We start from the raw sequence: 11,142 nt of genomic DNA on the forward strand, positions 1-11,142 counted from the left end.
GATGTAAAAAACAAAAAACAAAAAGCAAAAAAAACCCAGAACATCAGCATGCCTACATTCAAACATTACTTCTTGGAATGTCCCTTCTATTTCTATAAAGAAGACCAAATTGGGCACTTGGGTGGTTCAGTCAGTTAAGTGTCCCACTTCAGCTCAGGTCATGATCTCATGGTCTGTGAGTTTGAGCCCCACATCAGGCTCTGTGCTGAGAGCTTGGAGCCTGGAGCCTGTTTTGGATTCTGTGTCTCCCTCTCTCTCTGCCCTCCCCCACTTGTGCTCTGTCTCTCTCTCTTAAAAATAAACAAACATTAAAAAAAAAAAAAAAGACCAAAGTAATAATGAAGTGACTTGCTTTATGAAATTATTTCAAATTAATTAAAAATATATAGGTATCTTAAAAAATAACTTTAGATTAGTCTGTAGAATTTTTCTAAAAATAATTAAATGCAGGACTGGTTGCTTGTGGGGGAAAAAAACTGAAGAAAAAAATGTAATGGAAACTCAGTGCTTCCAACTTTTCCAACTGTACATAAAAAACTGAAGCAAGTGCTTTTCTGATGAGAAATAAAATAATATAGCATGCGTGACGAAAAGAGTTCTGGAGATGGATGGTGGTGATAGTAGCACAACGTTATCAATGCATTTAATACAACTGAGCTATACACTTAAAAATGTTACAGATGGTAAAGTTTATATTATATGTAGTTTACAATTAGAAAATAATAATATGGTACACCACTGCCTAACCTACCAGACTATTTTTATGTATCCTGCAAAGCAATTTTAGCTACTAGCAGAAATTTGAGTGTACATTCCCTTTCCCCAGTCCCCAAAATACCTTGAATATCTTGTCCTAAAACTTCCACATAGTTCTGATCTTTTAAGACTTCCTGGTCATCTTCTTCCAAATCATATTCTGGCTTCTTTATTATTTTTTTTGTGTTGACCAAAAGCTGAGCTCGCTCCTTTTTTAATTTAGCTCCTATAAGAACATCCAAAGAATTAGGACATGACAGGTATAAATTCTTTCTAAATATTACATTTAAATAAGTAAACTGTACTACTTATATTGTCATTATTTAAAATCTGGAAGAAAATTCACTGTTTTCTCTTTGATGAAAGTATATACCACTCTTCACTACAGTTTATATAATTTAAAAAAAAACCCTGAAAGTGTATTACTTTGGGGGGGTCAAAATAACTACACATTTTAATTACAATGGGTAGTTATCATTTATCCCTATTATTAAGCATTTCATATCAGATAAAGCTTTATTATTTTTAATTGTCAAAAGTTTGGAGTAAACTAAAAAAGTGGTTTTTATTTAGTCTTACTAGATCAAATACTTTGTGCTATATATTCAAAATAGAAGGTTAAAATATTTTAAAAAGTGAAATAATCCATAACCATCACATAAGCATCTCTTCAATTGTATAATCACTCTGTACCTCCTTCTCTATCAAGAATGTGATTAAGAACATCATCATCTCCCACAAATTGAACCTCCAGCATCTTGTCTTCTTTTAATTCCAGTTTACTCATCATTGCCAACCTAAACAAAAGCAATAAAGCACTACAAAGTGATGAAAAATTCATTATCAACAGCCAAATAAACATTCACGTAACAAACACACGTATTTGTACAAAACACTTAAAGTCTTAAGTATGAAAAATATATTATACATTATTGTATTAATACTGTTTTTTTGATAATAGGTAACTCAGTTCTTTATCTGAAAAATGGAAAAGACAGGAAGAGGCAACTGACAGTTGGAAAAAAAACAAATTCAATCCAAACAAGGCAACTAAAGTATAATAACAGGGAACCAATTCTTCCTGTAAAGAAAGCTCTAACCAATCTACAGAATGATAACATTATCAGAAAGGGGGTGGTTAATACATGACAGTTTAGAAAAGGGACAGCCAAGCAAAGAATAATGGTTTGGTAGATTTTAGTATCTATTCATTGGAGATAAATAGTCCACTGGCGAAAGTCTATGTACTTCACTGTTATACCAAACCTGGATCAAACAATCCTCAAGCACCTCTCTGTACTATTATTGCATGCTTACCAAACTTTACAATTATGAACGTGGCTTTCTGGGTATCACGGCAACTAAACACTAAACATGAATCTTTCTAATACTTGATAGTCACTTCTTCACTGATCAAACTTCAGAGTTTGGCAAGCAAAACCTTGATCAACTCTGCCTACTCTGAAAAAACTTAATTTCAGAACTTATAATACTAATGGCCTGAAACCAACTGTGATTCTAACTAGCTGCTAGCTCATTGGTTTACCCAAAAAGTGAATTTTTTTTCTCTCCTCCTTCTTCTACAAATCCTATTTTTGTCTTTTCTCCTAATAAGAGGCTGACTACATCACTCATGAGTCAGTTACTTGCATGAAGATAACTTACTAAATGCTGAGAAATTTTCTTCTGCACACTTAAATGACTTGTCTCTATTTTCTTTTTTTTGACTTGTCTCTATTTTCATTTACCTTTAAAGGTATTACACATTCTGCAGCTGGAAAATTCAGGTAGAGTCCCCTGCAATTGGAAAAAAAAGAACTTGGTCAAGGTCAGCTAATAGGAAATAAAAGAAACAAACAAGTTCATGAGTTTTAACAAACAAGATGAATACATAAATACAGTTCTTACAAAGTCAAACGTTATTATGAAGGCATAGGAAAGGGCAAAACAGCCATCAGTATTTTGGCCAGGAAGTACTAGATGAGAAGATCTGGACCACGGGGGCAGGTGGCTGGAGAGAGGAGGCCAAAATTTGAGCACTTACTATATGCTGGACACAGTTTTGAATATTCTATACATATTCTCATTTAACACTCACCAACTCTATTAGGTTTTTGTGTATAAAGATAATACTTCATCTATAATTTATATGACCACTGCCAGCAGACCATATCGTTTTGGGCCATTTTTCTAGTCATGATACTGCTTTCTACCATGGGGAATTTGGACATATTACAGAAAAAGTTTAATGCATCTACATGACATATTAAAAAAAATTTTTTTTAAAGGTTTATTCATTTTTCAGAGACAGAGACAAAGTGTGAGTGGGGGACGGGGAGAGAGAGAGACATAGAATCTGAAGCAGGCTCCAGGCTCTGAGCTGTCAGCACAGAGCCCGACTCAGGGCTTGAACTCACAGACCAGAAGATCATGACCTGAGCTGAAGTTGGATGCTTAACCGACTGAGCCACCCAGGTGCCCCCATCTACATGACATTTGTATATAATAAAGAAACTTATGATTTCTTTATATATGTATAAAATAAAGTTTTTCTGAGGGGCTGTTTGTCAGGCACTCTATTAGGTACTTTCATGTATAGTAGACCATTAAATCCTCTTACTCATCCAAATTCATGCAACTAGAAAGTGTCTTAAGGGCTAAAACCCAAGTTTGATTCCAAAGTCCTTGATCATGCTACTACACACTTTTCCTGCCATTAAATACAAATCTGTTATCCTGAATGCTTGTTTTGACCTCTGGAAACTATTCATCATATATCTAATCATTTTCCCATCTGGCAGTTCAAACATCCAAAGATTTCTACAGTTCCTCCAGGTTTCCAGTTCATTAAGTTAAACACCCCTAGTTCTATCGAGCATACATGTTTTTAATCTCTTTTTTTAAAATGTTTGTTTAATTTTAAGAGACAACGGGAGTGGGTGCACAAGCGTAGAGGAGGGGCAGAGAGACAGAGGATCCATAGCAGGCTCTGTGCTGTCAGCACAGAACCTGACATGGAGCTTGAACTCATGAACCGTGAGAACCATGAGACCATGACCTGAGCCGAAGTCAGACGTTTAACCGAATGAGCCACCCGGACGCCCCTATCAAGCATATTTTTAGGAGCATGGCCAGATTCAGTCTAATGTATATTGTTTTAAAATATAAACAGCTATGTTTAAACATAATATAAACAGCTGTTTAAAATATAAACAGCTATGTTCTACAAAGGATTTGAAATACTGACAATAAGCAAATGCAATAAAACAAACAACAAACTGTAATAGTAATAGGAGTCTGGATCCAGGAAAATACAAAGAAAGCAGAAAATACATCATACAAAGAACAGTGGCTCGGAGCTAACTGGCAGCCAAAGTGAAAAAGGAATAAAGGTCAGTTGCATAATTCTCATTCACAAAAGTTTAGTAGTTCCTTTGGGGAAAGATTTTCAAGGAAAATTTAAAAACAAAAATTTTAGACAACTGAATATCGTCTTTCGCAATTTCCCTATGGTATTTTACGTAAGAATTGCCTGGACAGAGGCGTCCTAACTTAATATTGTTTGTGGCTGAAAGCATTTCCTTTTCTAGATTTTAAGCCATCTTATTACACAGTACTGAATCACCAAACTGAAGAAACTTCTATAAAGACTTTGAAAGAAATCTTTCCTTCTTTTTCCAAAGATTTCTGAAAACAACAAAACAACAACAAACAAAATCCACTACTTGACAACCACACAATAAAATGCAAATTTTTAGTTACCATTTACTCTTCAAGGCACTGTCTTTGGGTGCTGAATTTTAAGTGGACTCCTTACAAGGAGTTAACCAGTCAGGTAATACAGCAGCACCAATGGCGTATTAATGGCAAAACACTCTCCTCTGAGAGCAAATAAAGGATTTGCTACAATTTTTAAAAACATAATCCTTAAAAAAAAGGTGGCATAGATTAGCACTAATTTTGATATCAGATAAGCCTAGGTTCTGATCTTAACTCCACACTCACAACTGTGGACAAAACGATTAAATGAGCTCATGTGCGTGGCATATGAAAATACTAATTAAATGTTCCTTATCACTGTTTTTTTTTTAACTTCAACTTAACCATGTAGATTTCTTGACATCCCTACATCTCGTCTAATAGAAAAGGTGCTCAGTAAATGACAAATAAATGATATCTATTTAACGTGCAGTGCCAATACACAACGGTGTAGTAGAGCCATGCTATTTTTCCTTCAGACTGCCATTTAACTAGGGTGTAGGTATGATGGTTTTGTTAGGATTTCAGTTGTAAGACGAAAACTAATGCATCAACATCCTTTTAATGTAAAAAGCTCTACCAGAAGAGCCTGGTTCATCAACATTTTACAACCAAGCATGGTGCCAGGGTGACCGACCAGGCAGCAGGATTCATTTGGGGCATCCGGGCTGGGATGCCATCAAAGGTTCTCACTCCTGTGGCAGTTCTGGGACGAAATCTGTTCCTCGTTGTGCCTGCTCCTCCCTGGTCACTTTACACTTTCGTTACTGATTTTCACAGTTCTCTCTTTACGAGCACAAGGCTCTTTAAAGCCGGGAAACTGATATGTTGGCAATGCGCCCCTTGCACAGAAGGCCTATCACTGCTGGAGAAACCGACCAACGGTACTTCCAGAAAGAGGCTGTCACCCCAACAAGTATTTATGGACTTTGGCCCGGGCCTCGAGCCACTTACCAGTTGGCCGCGCCGGGGGTCCTCGGGGCCTTCGGGCTGCGTGGGGAGGGCAACGACCCAGCCCGGAGAGCCGAGGGGGAGCCCTCTTCGAGACGAGTACCCCAGCTCAGACTGCGGAGCTGGACGCCACCGGACTCACCTCACAAACCCCGAGTTAAGCGGGAGAGGGAAGCGGGCTGCCCAGTCGTCCCACCACTCAACGCTAGGTCTCCGCCAGGCGCCGCTCGGGCCGCCCAGCACCTGCCGGCGGTACCCCGCTGACTGGGCACTCCAGGGGAGGTGGCTACGGCCCCAGCAGGAAAAGCCAGATGCCTGTTAAGCACAGCCGGAGCAGGGTCGCAGGGTCTCAGAGTCGCAGAGACGAGGAGGGAAGCCGGGAGGACGGCTGGGGGATGGGGGTCCTGCCTGGGCACACCGAATCTCCCGCCCTGTCCATGGGCGGAGTCCAGGAAAGCCAATAGAAAGCGTAGTCAGCCGAGAGCGACGTCTCTGCCCGCCAGTCGGTTTCGGCCTGCCGGCCCCGCCCATCAAGAAACCTGAGGAAAACGAATCCCTAAACTCGGGTTCTGGGCCTTTCCTAGTCTCTTTCCGTTTCCGGGGAAAAGAGAAGGAAGTGTTGCTTACACCTGGAGGCATTTGTAGAGGTGTAGCAGGTTGAGCGGTCTGCCCTGAGACAATCTTAAAAGCCTTCATTGTTTTCTCTAGACACCTTCTTTTGAGCAAAAAGATAATGGGAATGAGTTTGCGGTTTTTAAAAAAATTTTTTTTCTTAACGTTTATTTATTTTTGAGATAGAGACAGAGCATGAACTGGGGAGGGTCAGAGAAAGAGGGAGACACAGACTCCGAAACAGGCTCCAGGCTCTGAGCTGTCAGCACAGAGCCCGACTCGGGGCTCGAACTCAGGGACCGTGAGGTGACTGAGCCACCCAGGCGCCCCTATGTCGTTTTTAAACATTTATTTCGTTTGGGGTGAAAGGTAGGATTGCGTACATCTTAAGGTTTGGGGGTAGGGAAGAGGGAGACAGTCTTCTCTGTAAACAAGAGAATTAGGGCCGGGGCACTGAATATGGAGATGATCCGGATCGGACTCCTAATGGGATGGAGATACTGGTAAAATAGAACGAGTATATACAAAGAGATACTGAAGAAGAAAAGGATTGGACCTACTAAGATACGGTATTACCCACTAACAGAATATATTTCGTTTAGATGCATTTATTCAAAACAAAAAGCACTACAGAATACCCTGCATACTAGATAACGATATACTATTGAGACAAACACGATCTCTGCTGTCACAGTAAATACTGTAGGAGAAGATAATGAAGGGACAATGAGAAAAATGCTACCATATGAGAAGTTAAATGTTTATTGAATCACGTGGCGGAAGTATCTAAAGGACAGAAGTCCGGAACAATTTCCTTGGAGGAAGAGATGTTTAGACTGAGGGTTAAGTAGTTTTAGGCCAGGGAAAGAGGAGGGGCAAAATTTTCCAGCTAGAAAGCCCAAGTCAATATAGCAGGTACCTAAAGGGGTAAGAGGCAAGCACCAAAGTTGGGTCTGTTGTTTTGCGCGCTAGTTTGGCTCTTGGTACACTAGTCAGAGTTGTACTGAAAGATCACTGGATAAGGAGTAAGAGTGGGAGCAGAAAGAAGGGATGGAGTCACACCTTTTGGAAGCTGTTTAAGAAATCCATGTGAGAAAGAAATGATGGTAGCCTGGATACCTTAATATTCCATTTTGGTTGGCAAAGTTTAAGAAAACAAAGGATAAAGGCAATTTTCTCTATATTGGAAATTAAAAAGGAGTCTGGGGAAAGGTGAGTAGGGAGGAGAGGAAAGAACATAGCTGACAATTAATGAAGTGATTGAAAAATTCATAAAAATATGAGGAATACTAAGTAGACATTCAATGTTCTAATATGTTCTTTACGTTTCTATGATGTAAACTCTCTTCCATCTCTTCTTCAAATCTACACTAAAGTCTAGACTCAGAGGCCTTGGTTTGAGTGGTGGGTTTTGATTGTTTTTGTGGTGTATTTGTGGAAAAGAGGGAAGGAGCTGAGTGTCCTTCATTTCTCTCAGTCTTTTTCTTTGAATAGTTCAGTTTGTTCAGTTAACTTTGAGCACCTACCTATACCAGGGACACAGTGCCCAGATATGTCCCTTACCATTAAGGAACTTAAGATTCTTATTGGGTAGAAAGAATCAGGTAATTTCAATGCAATAATGTGTAAGTGCAAGGATAGAATTTGCTGAGAACTACCAGGACAACTACCACTTAGCTTAGGTAAACAGAGGAAAAGTAGCAGAGGAAAGGCCTATCCAACTACAGATGATAGAGAATCAGGATGGAAAAGGGATTTCAGGAGGAGCGTATGCTATTAAAAAATGGGTGTGGTAGGGGTGTTTAGGTAGTGCAGTCGGTTAAGCGTCTGACTCTTGGTTTCAACTCAGGTCATGATCTCACAGTTTGTGAGTTCCAGCCCCACACTGGGGTCTGCACTGACAGCACAAAGCCTGCTTGGGATTCTCTCTCTCCCTCTCTCTCTGCCTTTCCCCCACTCGCACTGTCTCTCAAAAATAAATAAAAAAATGGGTGTGGTAGTACAAAGCAGTTTGGTGTTAAACCTTAAGTAAAAGTATGAATGATAGGAGATGGAGTGGGAGAAATCTCAGGCTAAAGAACAGAATTTATCCTCTATGATGGAACCATTGAATAACTGTAACCAGGGGACTGATAGGTGTTTTTTATTAATCACTAATGAAGTTAAATTTGAGAGGGGCAGGGGACTAGTTAAGAGGTTATCAAAGCAGTCTAGATATGAAGATGAACACAGAAGTTTGAACTGTAGTAGTAAAACTGGAAAGGAAAGAATGAATTTGAAAAAAAAAAAAAAAAGGCAAAGTCAGCAGGATTTGGAAACTGGATATAGAAGTGAGGGAGAAGGAAGACATAATTCCCAGGTTTCTGGCATTGTTGCCTGGGTATTAGTTCCCAGTGTGCTGTGTAAGATTACAGGTAAGAGGGAAAGAGTTTAGCTTGAGGAATCTTGACTGTGAAACTACTTTGAAAGACGGATATCCAATTATCCTGCAAACAGTGGATATAAGAGTTTGAAAATCGGTCAAGAGATCAAGAGAGAGATCTAGGGGTCATCAGTGTATAGATTAGAGCCAAAGGGAGAAAAAAAGAATTGCCTTAGGATGCTGAGTAAAATAAGAAATGAAGTGAGATACCTCATCTGAGACAGGCAGCATGGAGATGAGGATAGATGTAGATAGCATTGTTCTTTGAAGTGGTGGCCTCCATTTGAAGAAGAGTTGAGGCTCCTGAGAAAGTGGTACTTCAAAGTGATGAAGCTTTGGAACATAAATTGAAGGGCATGAAAAAGTGGGCAGGCCCAAGAAGTACAAGAACCTCAAAGTGTCAGGGGCTTAAGGTTAGGGCCAATGAAATTGTATTCATGCCTATAGCGTCCAGTGGTCTGAGTAAAGGAAGAGAAAAGGCAGAGTGTAGCATTGATGAGTCTACACACACACACACACACACACACAGTGGATTAATCTCTTAAATTGGTATTTACTGTTTTATATATTTCTCTAGGAAAAAAAAATCTTGAGTCAGTGGTTCTGGGTGAAAGAAGGAAAGCTTAGCTATGAATGCCAAAGATTGTTATAAGATTAAAGAGAGTTTTCAATGTTGATTGCACATGAGAATTACCTGGGAAGCTGTTAAAATTACTAATGCTAGATCCCAATCCCAGAGAGTCTGAATGTGGCCTGGTAATCAAAATTTAAGAAAAATTTTCCCCAGATGATTTTAACATAAAGCTGGTGTTGAGAACCACTGAGTTAGGGAGTATGAAAATTTTTATCATATGAAATGATCTAGATGCTATGCATTAAACACACACTTTCTAAGGGTATAATAGGACTAGAGTGTCAGTGACAGATGCCTCAGTACATAATTTCTACCCAGTTTTTAAATTATTTTTAACGTTTATTTTTCAACGTTTATTTATTTTTGGGACAGAGAGAGACAGAGCATGAACGGGCGAGGGGCAGAGAGAGAGGGAGACACAGAATCGGAAACAGGCTCCAGGCTCTGAGCCATCAGCCCAGAGCCCGACGCGGGGCTCGAACTCATGGACTGCGAGATCGTGACCTGGCTGAAGTCGGACGCTCAACCGACTGCGCCACCCAGGCGCCCCTAACGTTTATTTTTGAGAGACAGAGACAGAGCGTGAGCGGGGTGGGACAGAGAGAGAGGTAGACATGGAATCTGAAGCAGGCTCCAGGCTCTGAGCTGTCAGCACAGAGCCTGATGCAGGGCTCAAACCCACAAACCATGAGATCATGACCTCAGCTGAAGTTGGACGCTTAACCGACTGAGCCACTTACTCAAGTTAAAAAAAAAATTTTTGTTAACGTTTATTTATTATTGAGAGACAGAGAGAGGCAGAGCGTGAGCATGGGACGGACAGAGAGGAGGAGACACAGAATCTGAAGCAGGCTCCAGGCTCCGAGCGGTCAGCACAGAGCCCGACGCGGGGCTGGAACTCACAAATTGAGAGATCATGACATAAGCCAAGTCGGATGCTCAACTGACTGAGCCACCCAGGCGCCTCTCAAGATTTTTTTTTTTTTTTAAGATATCAGTTTGATTTAGGGGCGCCTGGGTGGCGCAGTCGGTTAATCGTCCGACTTCAGCCAGGTCATGATCTCGCGGTCCGTGAGTTCGCGCCCCGCGTCGGGCTCTGGGCTGATGGCTCAGAGCCTGGAGCCTGTTTCCAATTCTGTGACTCCCTCTCTCTCTGCCCCTCGCCCGTTCATGCTCTGTCTCTCTCTGTCCCAAAAATAAATAAACGTTGAAAAAAAAATTTAATTAAAAAAAAAAAAGATATCAGTTTGATTTCAGTCCTGCTCAGGAGAACATCATTACTTCTATCTGAACATCTAGGAATAAAAAAATTCTCACTAGGAATACAGTAGTGAGATCCTATTTTGTCTCCAGGATTTTTTTTTAATTTTTAAAAATTAAAAAAAACATTTTTTAATGTTTATTTTTGAGAGAGAGAGCATGAGGAGGGAAAGGGCGGGGCAGAGAGAGAGGGAGACCCAGAATCTGAAGCAGGCTCCAGGCTCTGAGTTGGCAACACAAAGCCCAACCTGGGGCTTGAACCCACAAACCATGAAATCATGACCTGGGCCCAAGTGGGATGCTCAACCAACTGAGCCACCCAAACGCCCCTATCTCCAAGGTTTTTTTACACCAGGGATGATAAAACCCTCATAAAGCACAAATTAGTAATGAAAGATTTGGCAGATTAATCCTTAAAAAATATGCACATAATTATTCAGACTCTGGGAAATGAGTTTTAGAATAAAGAGTTTTACAGTGTACATAACAGAGTTTTATAATGTGCATAAAGCCATTATTTATAAGTTGTTTAGAAGTATCTATAGAATTTAAAATTCTGATTATTTTCTTTGAGGAAATGGGGATATTTCTCACTGAGTGTTGATTGGAGAGAATAAAAAATATTTTTGAATTGTGTTTAAATTATACAATGATTCAGATTTTAAGTTTGTATTGGTCAGCATGACCTGGCCAGAAAAAATGTTTTCATTCCTATGCATTAAACATTGTTCCCTAAGTGCCAAAAGTG

General features: G+C 40.0%; 1 protein-coding gene across 3 annotated transcripts in view; it reads right to left on the reverse strand.

Moving 5' to 3' along the window:
- Positions 1–6,231, reverse strand: part of ORC2 (origin recognition complex subunit 2) — a 44,374-nt gene extending 38,143 nt beyond the window's left edge. Inside the window, exons 1-4 of one of the 3 annotated variants that reach the window (XM_030327539.1) lie at positions 5,609–6,231; positions 2,505–2,553; positions 1,450–1,553; positions 839–982 (exon numbers count right to left, since the gene is read on the reverse strand). In XM_030327539.1, the coding sequence (XP_030183399.1) occupies positions 839–982; positions 1,450–1,546 (241 nt within the window). In that variant the 5' untranslated portion in view covers positions 1,547–1,553; positions 2,505–2,553; positions 5,609–6,231. Of the gene's footprint in view, positions 1–838; positions 983–1,449; positions 1,554–2,421; positions 2,482–2,504; positions 2,554–5,469 lie in introns of those variants that run through there. The other 2 variants (XM_030327538.1, XM_030327540.1) reach the window with 2 other exon arrangements.
- Between the last annotated feature and the right edge of the window lie 4,911 nt (positions 6,232–11,142).

Source organism: Lynx canadensis, chromosome C1 (assembly GCF_007474595.2).
Source record: "Lynx canadensis isolate LIC74 chromosome C1, mLynCan4.pri.v2, whole genome shotgun sequence".
Classification (NCBI taxonomy): domain Eukaryota; kingdom Metazoa; phylum Chordata; class Mammalia; order Carnivora; family Felidae; genus Lynx; species Lynx canadensis.